Source organism: Squalius cephalus, assembly GCF_949319135.1.
Source record: "Squalius cephalus genome assembly, chromosome: 22".
NCBI lineage: Eukaryota > Metazoa > Chordata > Actinopteri > Cypriniformes > Leuciscidae > Squalius > Squalius cephalus.
In genome coordinates, this window is record NC_137143.1 from 26,566,313 (window position 1) to 26,585,340 (window position 19,028).

The window sequence follows — 19,028 nt, forward strand, 5'->3', positions numbered from 1 at the left end:
GAGTGCTGTCAATACAGAGAACAACGACAAAAATCGGTGTTGCCTACACCGTGTTATTCTATTTTTAAAATTTGCACCCTGTTGACTTCAATGGGGCAAGTACTAAACCTGCTTTTAGCCTCTTAACATCCTTGATGTGTCATTACAAGTGCACAGAAAATGTGAGTGATTCCTTCTGAGTGAACACGAGTGAGTCTGACTGCAGTAGATGTGAAAGATATGTTTAAAAATGATGTTATTTAAGCCAGCGCAAATACCTTTGTTTACATCCTGTTTTTCGGTTGAAGTCCAAAGTAGTCGACTGCCGAGTTCACGCGCGTGATCATAGGTATTAAACCTATGCGTGTGAACTCTGCAATCGACTACTTTGGACTTCAACCGAAAAACAGGATGTAAACAAAGGTATTTGCGCTGGCTTAAATAACATCATTTTTATACATATCTTTCACATCTACTGCAGTCAGACTCACTCGTGTTCACTCAGAAGGAATCACTCACATTTTCTGTGCACTTGTAATGACACATCAAGGATGTTAAGAGGCTAAAAGCAGGTTTAGTACTTGCCCCATTGAAGTCAACAGGGTGCAAATTTTAAAAATAGAATAACTCGGTGTAGGCAACACCGATTTTTGTCGTTCTTCTCTGTATTGACAGCACTCCAAATGTACAAAAAAATGAGCTCAATGTTAAAATTGACCGGAGTTCTCCTTTAACTAATGCTGTTTATCTATCTATCTATCTATCTATCCATCCATCCATCCATCCATCCATCCATCCATCCATCCATCCATCCATCCATCCATCCATCCATCCATCCATCCATCCACCCATCTATCTATCTGCATGTGTATATGTATAATAAGTATGAATGTAGCCTATGTATAATATATATTAGGGTCTAATAATAATGTTTTGGTATTTTTACCAAAACATTTGCTTATTGCTACCCTATAATTTACACATAGCATTTTGAAAAAAGCCTTAGTCGTGATTTTTGAAGGTGATATGGGCATTGTTAGCAGTTCACAAAAAGATGGCATCTCTTGCATCTTCAGCAACAGTCGGTCAAGGTGATAAACAGAAACAGCAGTTGATCGGCAGCTTCAGAGAGAGAGAGCACCATTGTTTATTACTGTGTTGGATAAAGAGCAGCCGTGTCTAATCTTTCTGTGATGCTTTCTAAGCTATAATCTTGTAGATAGAAAAGCTGTTACTGGATTTTGTGTCTCTTTTAAACATTATAATTTTTTTGGCCTCTGGTTTTGCCCTTTAGTCTGAATTCATCAACCCCTTGGTGTCGTTGTCATGGAGACCCATGGATGCACAAAAGTGCATCTGAAGTTCTGTGTAAGAGAAATGCACGATTCCCTGATTCACATTCAGACTGAGTTACATAAAGATGATATAAAAACAACAGGCCTGTGGATGATCAAACATGAATCTATGATATGAAATAAACAGATTCATAACACTGTTTATCTTCATATTACACAGATTTGTGTGTGTGAACACATGAACCAGTGTCTATATTATAATTTTTTTTCCAGATCTCGAATCAAATCTAGGTCTAAATCACTCCTTTATCTTTTTATTAAAAGGGCAAATGTTTCCACGCAGAATGCTGTGAATATCTGAACGGGATTTACTTTTGACATTTCAAATGACCTATGAGAGGTGTAAAAATGTAACTAAAGACATGAATACAAGTGTGTAATACTCCACTCATAGAGGGTTGTGAGGCTTTGAGCAGAATAGGAGATCAATGAACTGTGAATGGCTCAGGTCTCAAGGACAAAGAGAAGTCTATTCATTGAATGAGATGCTGAGTTCTCTGTGAAAAGTTTGTTCTTCATTTGCACTTCAAATAACACACTTACTCTCAAACGAACATATGGCCAGAGGCACATACACACCAAACAATGTTTTATCTATCTATCTATCTATTAGGGGTGTAACGGTTCACAAAATTCATGGTTCGGTTCGATACGATACACTTGTGTCACGGTTCGGTACGTTTTTGATAGAGCAAAAAGAAAGAAATGCCAGAGAAATTTCCTTGATTTAATTTTTTTTAATAAAACTAACATCATAAAGTATGATATATTTTTTTACTTTGAGCAATTTACTAGAGCTATAATTGACTCTTCTTAGAAGAATAATAAAACAAAACAGCTCCTTGGAAAAAATGAAATGTAATATTGTGGTAGCCTAGTTATAAACAAAGGTTCAGATTTAGTTCAGATTAACATTTGAGGGCAGCAATTGTATTCATAATGTCAAAATAAAACCGACGTAATGTTACTTGAAGGCATTATAGCCTACTATTCCTGCCAAACTTCCATGGTTGCAGTTAGTGTTACTACAGTAAATCCATGGTGAATGTTGCTGATCTGTGGACACTGGATAGTTCATTCATGAATCATGGCACAATGTTTCTTCCTGGTTTCCACGCGCTGTTTGATCCGTTAATAACGGAGAAATGTGAATGTTTCTCACTAGATCTCGCAGCGATGTTATTACTTCTGTGGCGAATTCAAATGGATCTCTTATTAGCGCTGTGTAGTAACAGTGTCGCATGATCACGATCGGCTCGCGCTGCACTGGTCCAAACTGATAAACGGTCCTTCAACCACACAATAACGAGCAGTTTCGTTCCGCTTGCATTACGTTTGCCATTTGATGTTGGGCAATGTTGTGGTCGCGCCGGCGTCTCTTACATTAGACTTAATTACATCTTACAGGGACTTTAAGCAACAGCCTCTGGTGGAACGGCAACGGCATTCTGGCGTTGTATTGCGTATGCGCGAATTTAACTGCTACAACGTGAGAGTAAATCTAGGTTTTTAGACTTATTTACATCATACAATAGTAAAAACTCCTCTTCTGACAAAAGATTGTCATTTAATGCCAAAAGCAATCCTTCTCTTGCTTTTTTAAATGACTTTGTTTTTTTTGTATCTCAATAAATGCCGCGTTGCGCTGTCCTGTGTACGGTTGCTTAGTGATTTTTACGTTCTTGGCTACGGCGGTGTGACAGCATACTTCCGGTCGCCGTAGCCGTTCCATTCGATTCGCAGCTGTTGCTTAAAGTCCCTAGCGCGCTTGCCACGCGCCTACATGTGAAATAACGAAATTTTAGTCGGCAGGAAAAATGGTCCAACGAACCGTTCGGTTTGAAAATCGTAGTTACCGAAAACCGAACCGAAAGCCTCGTACCGATCGGTTCAATACGAATACGCGTATCGTTACACCCCTCTATCTATCTATCTATCTATCTATCTATCTATCTATCTATCTATCTATCTATCTGTCTGTTTGTCTGTCTGTCTGTTATTCTATAGTTCTGTCTATCATTCAATCTATCGTTCCATTGTTCTATAATCTACTACCTTTTTTTCATTTTTTTATGCATGGTAGAAACAAGCTTCAATAGATCGCCTTTGTGAACCATTGACATTTTTAGAGGTTTCGAAATTAGCATGGGTTGTTAGGTGGTTAGAAAGTCTCTGAAACTGTGGTCTCTAGAGGATCCTCCAGTGCAATTTTTTAGCTTTAGCAAAAATCTTAAGTATGATAGCCACACGATCATTCATTTTTATGGCATAAACATTTCAGGATGAGTAATCCTTATGATTAAACACCCTGAATCCCAAACTATGAGCAATAGTAAATCTTGACTTACGAAGCACCACTAACGATGCAATCTCAACATTTTGATTATTAAAGCAAAGGAGATTAGAATGCTTTCTGTACAAATTCTAACAAGAAATGTTTGTGATCTGATTAAATGTATGAGATTATCACCAGGTTAAAGTCTTTAGAGTCCAGTCTGATTTGCTTTGAATGGCAATCCATTATTTGACAATGAGATAGAGGAAGGGGAGGCGGGGGAGTTGAGTGTTGGAAGAGTGACGGAGAGAGAGAGTGAGCGGGCGAATGAGAGAGAGAGATAGCTAGTGCTGCCAGTGTCCGCACACCACACACAATCCCACCTCTCTGTCTCTCTCCTCTCTGCCACTTTATCCTCAGCAAGGGCTTCCCACTGGGATAATATTCTCTATCTGTCTTTCACGCACATTAATCAGTCATTCTCTCGCTCTCTCTTTTCTCCTCCTCATTATTTGACACTTTTTCTCCATCCTCCTCTCTGTCATCTTCCTCCTTCACCTCCCTGTCCTCCTCCTTTATCACTTCTATTCTGCTGCTCACATCATCTCACCGGCTGGAGAACTCACAGGACGCTGGAGGACAGGTAAGGCTCTGTGTGTGTCTGAGAAGTAAAAGACCCTGTGCGTATTTAGATGTCTGACAATTTGATGGATGATAATCTACAATCTTTTCAGTGAGACTTTGTTTTACTGTATATTTCTAATTTTACTGCTCAGTTTACTGCTAGCTTCAGTTATGGTTATCACGGTTCAGGTATCAACTTGTTTTAGGATGCTTTAGGAAAAATGAAAACCGCCACAAATGAGAAAAGTATTGTCATGCAACTCTAATAAGTTGCTTTTGGTAGATTTTGATGAAAAATGTTTTGAGTTCATATTGAGATCTCTGACATTTGATTGCAGAGACTAATATATTGGCAAATCTGAGAACATTGTTGAGATCTCTTCTGAAACTCTAGAGGAGACATATGTGAGATTAAGTAAATTAAAAGGTGATGCATGTAATTTTCCTAATTTCCTAATTTTCTTTTAATATAAAAATTATTGTATTTGTATAACAAAATATTGTTTCTTGTTCCAGATTAATGTAAAGAGTAGGCAATATGTAGGTTGCTTTCTTGTAAACACTCTGATTCTGTGGTGCTTTTGTCTAGAGTAGCACAACATTACCACAACATTGAGTCAACCAATGGCGTATGTTTAGGGGTGGGACTATCTGTTTGAGTGACCTATGGCAGATGGAATATTGTTCATTGAATGTTGTTGGAAAACAGTCATTATTTTGGTATCACTTTACAACAAGGTCCCATTAGTTAACATTAGTAAGTGCATTAACTAACATCAACTAATAAGCAATGCGTTTGTTACAGTTTTTATTCATCTTTGGTAATAAAAATACAACTGTTCATTGTTAGTTCATGTTGGCTCAGATTATGAAAGTCTCATTTGCTCTCAGTGCTGTCTAGGAGAAATCATTGAGAATTGAAGAGATCTCCTTTGTGCTTTTTATATGATCATGAACTATTCCAGTCACAGGTTGTTTTAGGCAGTCAATAGAAGTTTCTATCAAGCTCGTCAGGCAGTCAATAGACTAATTTAGTGAGCCGATAAAGCCTCCCTCCTTTGAGAACAAAGAAGAAGTGACAAAAACAGCGGGCAGAGATAAACAGACGTTTCTCTTCATGTCTGAAGACATTTATGTGAATCTACGTGGGCAATTTGACCTTGATGGCAATCCGCCCATGTCTCTTCGAGTTATTTAAGTGTTAAACAAAAGTTAAAAGCAGGTGTTTTGGTTACAAGATTTGGTGTGTCATCAGGCTGACTTCATCCTGAATTGTAAAGAGAACTCATCTGAGCATGAGACATATGGCTGCTGTCTTTTCCTGCCCCACTTTTAATTGAATTTTCCACTAAGGTTGAGGCAGGCAAAGGCTTACCTGTCTTCTGTCATCTGGTCTTCACAGATGGGCTGCTAATGGCTCTAATTTTCAGTTTCACCTCTCTCAAACTAATTTCTTATCTCTTAATATTCCCTCTCTCTTTCCAACTATCTGTCTATCTATCCGTCTGTCTGTTCACCTATCCGTCTGTCTATAATGTTTAACTATCTAGTATCTATCTATCTATCTATCTATCTGTTTGTCTGTTGTTTTATCTGTCTGACTTTCCTCCTATCACCCTTTCAACTCCTCAACATTTTACATTTTGTTAAATTTCGTTTCATTTTTGTCCTATGTCCTTCTTTTTTTCATGTCTCCCTTTGTGCTCCATTCTTCCTTTGTCACTTCCTTTTCTTTTCACACCGGCTGGAATCTTGCTTTCAGTTTGACAGATCTATGTTGTGATGGATGTGCGTATGTGTGTGTGTCCATATACAGCCATAAAATATTTGTGCGTCCATTTTATGGCTCAGAGGGTCATGAATTTGGAATGGGCCCATCGTTGCTTTGTTCAGTGCAGTGTGCAGTTGTGACATGAACATGCGATTCCTGTGTTACAAGTGCACATTAGTGACAGAAGATTGAATGAATGTGCTGTGGACTGGAGTGTGTTGTGAGTGTTGTGAGAGTTAAAGCCCATTGCATGATTCATAATTAATGCTATTGTTTTCATAATTTATATGAATGGGTACAGTATTGGGGGCACTTAGCAATCAAAGTTTTTCTGGGGATATTATGTTAATTGCATTTAAAAGGGGGAGGGGAGGGGGGGGTTGAGGCACAGTATATGCGCACTGGTCTTTTGAAAGTTTAAAAGTGCATTTGAATCTAATTGGAGTTTATTTTTGTTCTCAGAGGAAGCATTTATGCTGTTTTTGTCCAGAAATGATTTCAATTGTGCTGTTGGATGAAATGTCGAATGTGTTGTCATGGTGTGAACACCTCTGGCTCCTCGCTTGGGTTGTTCCATTCAATAATTAAGGGATGTAATTATAATTAAGGTTATATTTCAGAGACTTTTCCAAACATCATTTCTCCTCTGGGAAAAGCATTGATTTAATCTGGGAAGTAGAGTCAGATGAAGTTTTGTAAATTCCTATTTGAAATGGGTGTATGAGAGAGACTAAAGTGTCTGTGCACGCATGTTTGTGAGAGCGAGCCTGACTGTGTGTTGTTTCCTCTCCACGGAAATCAATCCAAACATGGAGTGCCGGAGCACTCATTGCTATTCACACGCGTGTCTGTCTGTATCATATCTTTAAATCTGCTAATTAACCTCATTACGACGCTCAGCCTGCAGGGGATCCAGTGTAAACCAAAGCATACGCTCATACACAGAGATTTGACATAAAACTCCCCAAACTCAAAGGAGACTGCTTCTCCAGTTTAATTATAAAAAGCCCATGATTGAATAATTAATGCTGTTGGGTCGTCCTCAGCATCTCACTAAGCAGAGGCCAAGTGGTCATTGTGGTGCAGCTAGACATGCTCTATAAATAATCCAAACAGGCACAGACCTCTGTAAACTGCGCCTGCCAAAAATTTGACCCATGCAACTAAGATTATACCCTTCACCACACAAACACAAATACAAGCCTTCTGTATGGGTTTACAGACCCTGAATGTGGAACATTACCAAAACATCAGAATTACAGCTCTAAAACCACAAAATGTGCTATGGTAAACCTGTTTGTATGGTGGTCTTCTAGCTTTATCAGCTTTGTACGCAGTCATATTAATGGCTGAACATTGCATTTATTCGACAACAGGCTTGAATTATTCTATGGATCACAACTTTTCAACAACAGGCACTTAGACCATCAAAGTCAGTCCGCAGAAAAAAAAAAAAAAAAGTAGACTCTAAATAAAGACTCTAAATGTGTGTTCACACTTGGCAGGTTTGGTTCGATTAAAACAAACCCTGCACACCAAACAAGAGGACCGAGACCGCTGAAAAGGTGGGTCTTGGTCTTCTTCCAAATGAAATCTCGTGCGGTTCAACAGAAATATGAATGCAACATGGACCATCTAAACGAACCAAAAACAGAACTTGAACATCACCAGATGCTAAAAAAGACAGAATACTGAAGCACACCATTTTTTTTTCTATCTTTCAGTTTGGTCTTAAAAATGACAATGTGAATGCTAAGTAAACAAGGAATATATGTATTAGGGTGTGTTCACAGTAGTTTGGTTCGCTTGGTTCATTTGATCCGGAAAAACCCAAAAAAAAACCATTTAGTCCTGGTCCGCTTAGTGTTTAGATTGGCATTTTTACCACTGAACCTAAAGGCATAGTGATACGTTCACAACCTGATTGGTCGGCTTTTATGACGTATGATTTTGAGACAGAACTTGCGAACATCCAAAACAATGTGTGCTGGCCAAACTTGTCCGCTGTATATGCATAGCCGGCATATTATGGTATTTTGACCAGCTGGGAACTCATAAAGAGCTTATAAGATGTGTGAAGGACTCAAAACAGCTGCAGGACTCCCTCCGTCACACACACAAACGAAGATCTGCTGTGAGGAGACGTGGTTCTGATGCCTGTATCAAACTATGATGGGTAACATCGCAACTATGTCAAGAAAAAACAGGTATACTTGAGCATTCTGTGCTTTTTAGGGTCTCATCTTTCTGTTTTTGGTTGTTTACATATCCTTAGTCCATGTTGCGTTTATATTTAATTCGAACTGCACCAGAGTTAATTTGGAAGCAGACCGAGCAGATCTTTTCAGCGGTCTCGGTCCTCTTGTTTGGTGTGCACCAGGGTTCGGTTGGCAGCGTTCACACTTATTCAAATGAACTGCACTGTAATCGCCAGGGTTTGTTTGAATCAAACAAACATGCCGAGTGTGAACACACCCTTTTTTTGTTGGTCTAGACTAAAAAGATCCAAGAGAACCAAACTACAAGTGTTCTTTCACACTTGTTTCGATATATTGGTTCGATTTATTGGTCCGTACCAGCGTTCGATTGCTCCACCATCCCCTTCCCCCTCTGTTCTCTGTTCAAATTATTTTATACACTTTTGTTATTGTAGTTTCCAAAGCGTCAGCACATAATGGCACTTTCGTCTCTCTGCCGCAAATGTACTACAAATTCTCTAAAGAATGCTGGAGTCTGTCAAATGACATTTTGCTTGTAGTGTGTCAGTCACGCCTGTCAGGAAAGGGAGTGAGAACACATACAAGCTCAAACATTTTCGAATCATACATCATCAATAGTGGTTCACTTTCATGATTTAGTACGATTGCGTTCATATCAGCAGTGAACCATATGGCAGTTTACATGAACGGTTTGGTTCACGGGTGCGCACCAGAGTTCGGAGCGTTAACATCATCCAAACGAACTCTTGACTTCAATCAAACCCATGTGCGCACCAAATGTACTAGTGTGAAAGCACCTTAAATTAGCATTTTGAAGAAAAGAGGTGATAGTCGCAAGCTTTCTGGACATAATTTTATTCCTCATTACAGAAAGTAGCAATGAAAAAGGTTATGTTCTTGTAGCGTTTTGCTAGCAATGGTTGTGGTTGTAATTCTCAGGGAAGCTTGATAAAAGAATATCTTGAATGTGCTACCACTTTCATTACAGGAAAAATAAACCTGTGTTTGCTTTAAAGACAAGTTATACAAAGTGCAGTCAGGGAACTGAAGCCCATGGTCAAGCATTATGGTAGTTTGTGCTTCTCCAGTCTCTTGGTTTATTTGATCACTGATTTGATTTACTGCACACTTGAAGGTTCCTGGTATCAGGCATCGTATGAGAAAGTCTCAGCATTTGCTGTGCAGAAATAAATTGTTGGTGAGTGAGAATGATTTACAGTAGACAGACACATCTTAGCAGTGCCGTGTGGTCGAGATTTCCATTTGCTTCAGTTGATTCCTCACTGCAAAAAAATATTGTTAAATTTGCGGTATAAACAAGCAGCTGTGGTTGCCTTAAATTCACCATAACAAATATGGTAACTATGTTTCAGGTTTTACAGGATGACATAATGGTGCCTATATATTTTATAGCTTATAACAATATATTTCATTAAGTGATATAATGTTAATATACCAAACTACTTGAACTGTTAAATCAGTTAAATATTCCTTCTTTACTGTTTACTTTTCACTGTAAATTATGTTCATTAATAGTTTATACTCGCAAAAAACATGAATTTGACAGTATTTTACAATAAAATGACACATAATGTGATTTGATAAAAAAAATTTTTACAGTTATATGCACTGGTAGATTTATCCACTTTTAGCGGAATTTTCAAAATAAAAATTCTTTATAGAAGATTTATTGAAACGCGTAGATGCAGGGACGTGACTCTTTAATACAACATAATTAGATGATTCATTTTTGGAAGCTGTGAAAGTAATGTGTTTCTTTTTTCTTTTTTTTATTACACCATAATGTGTAGAAAGTGTACCTTTAAGCTGCATATTAGCACCTTAAGGTGTTTTTTTAGAAACATTTTTTCACAATTTTGCATGCAGTAAATATATGTTTTGCTGCTTGCAGAATAGACCGTTTTCTTGATTATAATGGAAGCAATTTTGTTGCTTCACATTGCTCACTTCTCATGCAGACCATATGCACCATTTAGGGTTAGATAAGGTACAGAGGGGTACCTTTCAGGGTACACCAGTGACAAGTGGTTGTACCCCTCAAGGTACATTTTTTGCACAATAATTTTTTGAGATGCATTTCTAAGCCGTAAGATTGCCATGCCGGTTCAGCGCAAAGAGTGTTCCGGCGCAAACGTTCCCTGGTGCTATTTTGCAGGTTTAGAAAACAATTCCGCCACAGACAAGGAAAAACCTAGTCTAAAGTCAGTGGCGCGTTGCGCATGTTATTCATATGCTATTTTAAGGGCGCATGCTTGGCCATAATCAATGTAGCGTGTGCACAATGCGCATGCACTTTGCTTATCTCATCTACACACAGACGCAGCAGTTCTCATTTTTAGAAAACCATACATTATTACAAGGAAAAATATTACCACATGAGGGAAATCATTGTTGTGTCCATGAAGATGTGAAAAAATAGGCATAAATCTAGCTTACACATTTACCCAAATTATTATACGCCTGTTTAACCGAAGCTAATCTGGGTGGGTTTCTCCCATCCCCATACAATGTCACTTCTCTGTCTTTTACGGCCCTGACGAGAACGTCGGTCTCCTCGGCTGTGAACCGCTCCTGGCGTGCGCCTGGCAAATCCGCCATTATAATAGCAATCCGCTATAGATCAAGCGCGCCTGCTCTTAAAGGGAATGTGAGATGTCGCTCTGATTGGTTTATTGCATGTTACGCCCAAACCACACCTATGAGTAATGTAGCTACTTCAGACCAACCCATTTTAGTCATTTATCCCGCCGGTATAATAGCAACAGCGCCCAAGACCCGCCCACAAAGTTACTTGCGTTTCGCAATTGATACTTGCGTTTCATATCGTTAAAATGGGGCCCTGAATGTTACTAACCAGACACCAGTATTCAGCTGTTTGATCTCAAAGCTGTGGAACTTCCGATGGAGAGGTCCAGGACTTTGTGAAACTAGTGAAGTTGTGCTAGAGTCTGAGAACTTCAGAGATAATCCTAGTGATGCTAAAAAGACATCAAAGGACTGACAGCAGCTGGTCGTGTCCGGCCCTTCAAAGTGTGTAAAGCATCTGAAGTTTGGCAGAGATAGCGTGTCCACAGCGGCACACACCGATGATTTTTAGAAGCAACCTAGTGACTTCAGACAACCCAATGTATGTCAATGGGATTAATCGGACATCACACGAGCTGTTAATATTCTGGTAGGCCTGTAACCATATTTTTTATTTTATTTCATTTCATTTCAGTTTATTCCTGAGCATGTAGATACATCCTTGTATTCCTGTACCTGTCACTACGATCAGAAGGACCGCTTCCAAATCTATCAGTAACGCACTGTCTAATCTTTCATAAACCCGCAGCGTTCACAGATAAAAGAAGAAAGCTTTATAAAAACAAGGTTAAAGTGTCGACATTTGTCTGAGAGTTTCTGTCTGTTGTTTCAAATGAGAGTTAAGACAGTGACTCCAGCTCTCAAAGATCCTGAGCCCAGTTTGCAGCCTCGCGGCTAAGAATCACAATGGGACTATGAAGATGAAAGAAAAGACAATCAAAGACAACTCAAAAACATGTTGAGTTTGCTTTAAGTGAATCACTTTGAAACCCACTTTTCGGTCTGTTTTTTATGCAGAATCTCTCATTAGTGTGGCACACATGAAAACTGTATTTCAATCTGTGTGGAAAATTAGCTCAAAGACTAATAGACTCTCTCTCTCTCTCTATCTCTCTCTCTTGATCTGTCTCTTCAGTCCTGCAGCAGTAAGTCTTTGCTGTTTGTCCAATGTTGTTTAATTGAATGACTGATGCTGTCACTGAGAGGTCCTCAATATTTACTCAGTTTCATCTCAGCTATAGGAGAAGAAGGCATAGTTTCTGATGCACTTGAACAAGGTTCAATATTAGATTTTTTGCTGCACTGGCCAATGGTAAATTTACCTGCTATAAATCTTCCTTACTGGCCACAAAATTGTATTTTACATCATTTTTTAATATTAAAGCAATATTTTCTTGCCTCAGGCAATGCAATTTTTCCTCTGTTTTCTCCAGTGAATGTTACCATGTGACTCGCAGCATCATAAATGAGATCTCTACTGAAACTATATCTGATACATGATTGTGTTGCTCATATTTTTATGTTGGTGGTTTAATCACTTGTTTGGTCTTAAAGCAGTCAGGTACATTATTTTATTTTTATTTTATTACTAATTATTTTTATTATTATTTTGTTATTATTAATATTGAACAATATACATAAACTGTAAAATTAGTGTTAATAAAGCAATAATAATAATATTAGTTAAAACCAATAATAATAATAGTATTTTTATATTATTTTCACTGAGATGAATAAAGACACAAATCCTGGCATGTGTTCTTCAGCGACGATGACAACAACAACGATGATAATAATAATACTAATAATAATAGTAATAACATAATAATAATAATAATAATATAATTATAATTTACTTTATTTTTTATTATTATTGGTTCAAAATATTACATTACTAAATATTAAATTACACTTAAAATAATAATGATAATAATACATTATAATTTATTATAGATAAATGATGTTAGAAGACTGACAAGTCCTAGCATGTTTTCTTTAGTAGAAACGAGTAGAATGTTTTGTTGTTGTTGTTTTGTCTTGTGTTCTTTTCTTTTCTTTTTATTTTTTAATAAATGGTTTGTCCTTTACATCAGTGTCAGACTATCAGTCGGAACAGTTTTAATTAAACCATACATTATTTGCAGTTTCTTTTAAAGTGACTGGCCGATTGAAGAATAACTTTGAAATATTCGCCAAAGCTAAATTTTGTGCCTAAGATGGCAATTTTTGGACATATGTAGTGGACTGTATTGAAGCCTGAAAGCCAATCTCAAAGCCCTTGCATGTGTCTGTAATTGAAATCACTCCATTTTTCATACACTTTCCCAATTAAAGGTCTACACCTCATCCTGTATAAGTCCTAGCTTTCTCCAGCCACCAAGGAAATTACAAGAACAGATGTTCAATCCAGCTCGCATTTGAGCCCTATATAAAGTACGTTTTATTGATTCTTTCATTTCCACTTGGGTTCATAAGTGTTTTTGCAACCGTTTCCAGCTGAGCTGGAGCTGGTTTGGCCATAGCTGCCATATGCTTTCTGCTGCAGAGCTCGGGTCCACAGCAGGGTCTGTGTCCTAATTGAAGTGTAATTGACTCAACAGCAGGGAAGGTCAGTTTGTCACCGAGCACTGCTTACAGTGTGCCGTCAAGCCTGTTACCTGATCCAGCCAGTAATGACTCATGCCACGTCTCCCAGAGACTCTTTTTACAAGATGAAACAGGAAATTGATGCACATATTTATGAACGCACACACCGAATTAGAGAAAACTTGCACACTCGTGGATTAACATTGACACTAAAGTAATAACCTAATGTAGTTGACGCCATTGACTCTTGGGTGTCTGTTTTCTAATGTGAACACACTATTTGGAGACAGCAGGGATTTACTCTACTCACTATCTGGTTCTATTACACATGTATGTTCTTTTGGGGGGTTGGAATGCAGACATTTATTTAAAATATATTTAAAATATTATTTATTTATTTATTTTAATTGTATTTCATTGTAATTTTTTATTAATATTTAATTTTTTTTTTTTAAAAATATATTTTTTATTATTTAATTTACACTATTATTCAAAAGGCCAGTAAGAGGTTTTGGGCACACTTTAGATTAGGGTCCAATTCTCACTATTAACTAACTACTAATTACGACTTTTGCCTCAATAAACTCATAATTACTGCTTATTAGTAGTTAGTAAGGTAGTTGTTAAGGTATTGGGTATTTGATTAAGGGATGTTGAATATGGTCTTGCAGAATAAGGAATTATTATGTGCTTTATAAGTACTAAACAGCCAATATCCTAGTAATATGCATGCTAATAAGCAACTAAGTATAGTGAGAATTGGACCCTAAACTAAAGTGTCGGGGTTTTTTTCTTTTTTTTAAAGAAATTAATACTCATCAAGGATGCATTAAATCAAAAGTCAAACTTTTTTTCTTTTTTTTTTTTTTTTTGCTGAACTTGCTATTCATCAAAGAATCCTGAAAGAAAATGCATCAAGATTTCCTCAAAAATATTAAGCAGCACAACTGTTTTCAACATTGATAATAAAACAATTATTTAAAAACTGTATTTAATAAACTGTAAAAAACTGAGTAATTGCTGCTGAAAATCCGGCTTGGCATTACAGGAATAAATTACATTTTAAAATATATTAAAATAGAAAACAGTTCATTTTAAATAGTAATAATATTTCACATTTTTGGATCAAGAACTTCTTTCAAAAACATAAAAAAATCAACCCTGAAACTTTTGAACGGTAGTGTAATTATGAAAATTCCAAAATGATCTGGACATACAATTGCATAAACATAGCAAAATTAGTTTTTTGGTCCAGACTAAAACCTATCATCTACAAAATCTTTCTTTTAACAATGCAATTCATAGTCAATGCGTTTGCATTGTGTGAAAGAGCATTGTTAAATGCCAAACTTGAAAGATCTTTTAGAAGTCGCTCTCTTCATTAAAGTAACCAATGCATTTACTCATTAATTATCCTGATAGAGACAAAATTATAAGATTCATAAAGAGACAACATCTGCGAGAGCAGCCGCTGCGATAATGCAAGATTAGCTCAGTTGTCCTCCGGGTTAATTACTACAATACTGTTGAAGTAAAGGTTAAACAAAGGTGAGTCATGTTGGCATTTAACTTGGATTTCCTCCACACCTGAAGCGTGAACATTTGAGTCAACTCTAAAGCTCAAGCACGGGAGACGTTACAAAGGAAGGATGCATTTTAACACGGGAGTTAAATGTTTTAAATGAGAAGGTGGCATTATGAAAATGTCATTGCACTTCTAGCAGGTGAAATGTGATTTCAAGAGGAGAGACGTCCTGCAAACCCAGCTGAAAATTGCCATGGAAATGAATGCTTGTTATGATTAAAGCTGCAAAAAGACTTCTAAATGCATGCATATATATATATATATTAAAACGACTGAAAGAGACCGCCTGGAATAGACCTCTTATATTAGGAAGGGGGAATTGTTGTTTCCCATTGGCTTAATGATGCCTGTATGCGGGAGATTAAGATAAATTTGTTCATTATTCTTCTCTTTACACCCTCTTGACCCTCAAAACAGAGCTGAAGATTTCTAGGTATAATGAAAAGGATGCACCCATTTAATCAGCCAAACAAACTATTTAATTAAACTTTTCAGTGAATACTTGAGCCCCGCAATTCCTCAAATCAGTCCGCCCTTCTTGAAAAATTAGTGTTTTAATCAGGCAGTCATTTGTAGATCGCTACTTCTACTTTGTGTGTGTGTGTGTGTGTGTGTGTGTGTGTGTGTGTGTGTGTGTGTGTGTGTGTGTGTGTGTGTGTGTGTGTGTGTGTGTGTGTGTGTGTGCGTGCATTGCAGTCTGCACATGTGAGAGCCCGTGAGTGAATGGAGCCCTGTCGAAACTGATTAGCTTTGTAATTACTCTCCAGTCTCCGGTCAGCGCTAACAGACATGTTTTAATGCTATGCGTCAATCTACAGTCTCACGATGGAACGAGCAGGGAATTCTAAGATAACAGCACTTGGAGGAAAGGAGCGCAGAACTGTGTCTCAAAGCTCACTTTAGTTGTGACAGGCCTTTCAAACTGAATGACAAAGCCAAGGCAGCTAACCAAATGCGGATGCAGTCCGTGTTATGCTGAATGGAATGTGATTTACATTTTTGGATGGGAATTGGAGTTATATGGGGATTATGGCAAAGGGAAGAGACAGATGTGGAGAAAGAAGAGGAATTATCTCTCAGAAACATCAGGGGAAATGCAGTGGAAAGTAATGGAGCTGAGTAGCTAACAAACATGAGGCTAGTGAAGAGTCTTGGATGCAGAAATAAGAGCTGTTTAGACTATTGCAGCCAGTGAACCTTCAGTAAAATCAGGGGTGTGTTTGTTTTTAAATATACACTTTCACCTTAAAACTTTAGTGACTGGATGTCTCATCATCATTATGTAGGCCTATATTTGCCGAAGGTGCCCAGCTTCTCAGGCTTGTTTCGCATGTTTTTTCGTGTTTTGTATCCTATCCTATTACAGTTAACCACGCGAAGTGATATGGAACTGTAATGCGGTCAAATAATACAGTAAAAAAAAGTAATATGAGAAATAATATTACAGTCTAAAATAGAATTTTCAGCATCTGAAAGCATTACTCCAGTCTAGTAGTGTCACATGATCCTTCATAAATCATTCCAATATGCTGATTTGATGCTCAAGATACAGTTGTTATTATTATCAATGTTGAAAACGGTTGTGCTGTTTAATACTTTTTACTAAAACTGTGATCTATTTTTTAAGTGTTTTTTGTTGAATAGAAAGTTCAAAAGAACAGCATTTATTTGAAATAGAATTTTCACTTTTGATCACTTTTGACCCCCTATATAATATAAAAATAAAAATAATATAAAATATCATATAAATTATGTATATGTCAGATATTATTTTGAAAATATTCTCTAAACTCTTAATCTTATAACTCTTTTTTTATAATTTTTAATTTATTTTATTCATTTATTTTTTTATTTTTTTGAAATTTTTAATTATTATTATTTTTTATTTTTTTTTGACTTTTTTAAATTTAATTTAATTTAAAAAAATTTTTTTTTATTACAATTCCACACTATAGTGTACTGTACCATACCATAGCATGGTATGCCATACAATACTGTTCTATTCCAAATTATCATCCAATACCATAAACTTGTTGAGTTATTGATGGAGATGTATACACAAACACACACTGTATTTAGGCCCACTCTTAGAGGACTTCTCTCATCCTTCATACCGACGACAGTTAATTGACAACGGTTTGCCTGAAAGAGATGTGGTTCCAGTGGAGATCCACAATTAGTTAGTGAAGTTTGGAGTTTATTGTCTCTGTAATATAGTCATTCAGCAACCACTGGTAAAAAAATCTCTATGCAGTATTTTGTCACCATCTCTCCTGCTCTTTATCGCCTTCTGTCTGTTCACTCTTTCCCTCCTTTTCTTTTCAACCTTGTTCTCTCCCCTAAGTAACGGATTTGACATGGCGGGAATGTGGCAGACATAATTTAGCTGAGTGGAATCAGCCACGGCTCTTTGTGTCCTGTTCATCTCTTTAAATGTTCTCCTTGAGCAGAGCACACGCTTCCTCCAGTCAGCTCTAACGAGTGCCAATGAATTCCCTTCAAGAGACTGCATGGACATTTTCCCCCCTTAGGAAGGTGTTTATATGTGCCTTAGAGACAGAAGAATAAAACGAGACAAGAGGGAGAGAAATAGATACAGAGGAAGGATTTCACAGGTTTAGCTTCCGTGTAAATGTGTTCAGTGTCTCCAAGGGGGTATTCTTCTCCTAGATTTCTCACTTCTTCTGATTGATTGTGCAGAAACTTCTATACAGAAATACTGAAACCAACATCTGGATCTGTGGCTGGAAGGTCATTAGTACTAATCAGCAAAATAGAGGTTCTGTTGTGTTCTAGACAAGGAAGAATTTTATAAAACGACTTTATACATTTTTATATTATTATATTGCTTCGTTTTTGATTATTTAGGAGATTTCACCATTTTGACTCATCATTTCATCGGCGGGTCTTGTCTGGCCAACTATGTTATTTTCTTGATCAGGTTAATCCTACATTTCCATGTGTATTTTAATATAAAAAAAGACTTTGCAAACCATAGCAATCCCAAAATAGTGGATCAGTCAATATTCTCTCTGACAATAGGTTATTGTATATAAAATATCGAGGGAAAATACTTCAAAATGTTCACCTGAAGAAAATAACATGCTGGTCACAGAACTTTTGCAGACATGAGATATGTTCCTAAATTCATTTTAAATTCAGTCTAAAAAACAGTTTTTCTGAAGCATATAGAAATATAAATAAATTCAATATTTGTTTTTTTTTTAACTCAAGACCGACTTCAAAAACAGACATAAAACTGTCATTTAAATTACATCAAGACAACTTCACATAACAAATATTTGTGTGAGATTATAATATGTTTTCCTTTAATGGATAAATGGATTATATTTCTGATAAAAATTGTTGAAAAAAAAAATACAATTATCATTAGTGGACATGAAATCTACCCTAAATTGTAAAATGAGTGTGGTATTACTTTTCTATGTGATCAGATGCAGATCCCACAGACTTATGTTGAATGTCCAAACTTTGTCCAGTATGCAACCACTTCATAATAACAAACTTCATAGTAACGTGCATAAAAGTCTTTTTCAGACAATATAAAAATGTGAAGGTTGTGGTATTTTATTTTCCATTCAACTATACGTAAGATGTCTTCTCTTTCTAGAACTAACTATTGTAACTAGCTATTGTGTGTATTTCTGTTGCAGGTTCGATAGACAAGAGATGGCATTTCTGAGGCATGAGATTACCGCTATCTTCTCCCTGTGGGCTTCTCTCCTTTATGTTGCACTAATGTCTCTTCCACTGGTGGCAGAAGCACCAAAAAGAAGCCAGTACATCTGGAATACAGGTGGGTTGCCAATATTTCCTCAGTTTTTTCTTCTTGGGACGACAGGAAGAAATGAATTTGCGCTGTCCCTAGGTGAATTATGAGTATTTTCCCGCCATGATTACTTGCCATCACTTACTCATGTCATGTCGTTACAAACCTGTATGACTCTCTTTCTTCTGTAGAACCAACACAAAAGGGGACTTTTTGAAAAATATGGCCAAAAAAACC

At 36.9% G+C, this 19,028-nt stretch overlaps 1 protein-coding gene across 1 annotated transcript in view; it reads left to right on the forward strand.

Moving 5' to 3' along the window:
- The first annotated feature begins 3,994 nt into the window (after positions 1-3,994).
- Positions 3,995-19,028, forward strand: part of thsd7bb (thrombospondin, type I, domain containing 7Bb) — a 58,030-nt gene continuing 42,996 nt past the window's right edge. The window contains exons 1-2 of the mRNA XM_079856729.1: positions 3,995-4,252; positions 18,676-18,818. Coding sequence (XP_079712855.1) covers positions 18,692-18,818 — 127 coding nt within the window. The 5' untranslated portion in view covers positions 3,995-4,252; positions 18,676-18,691. The remainder of the gene's footprint in view (positions 4,253-18,675; positions 18,819-19,028) is intronic.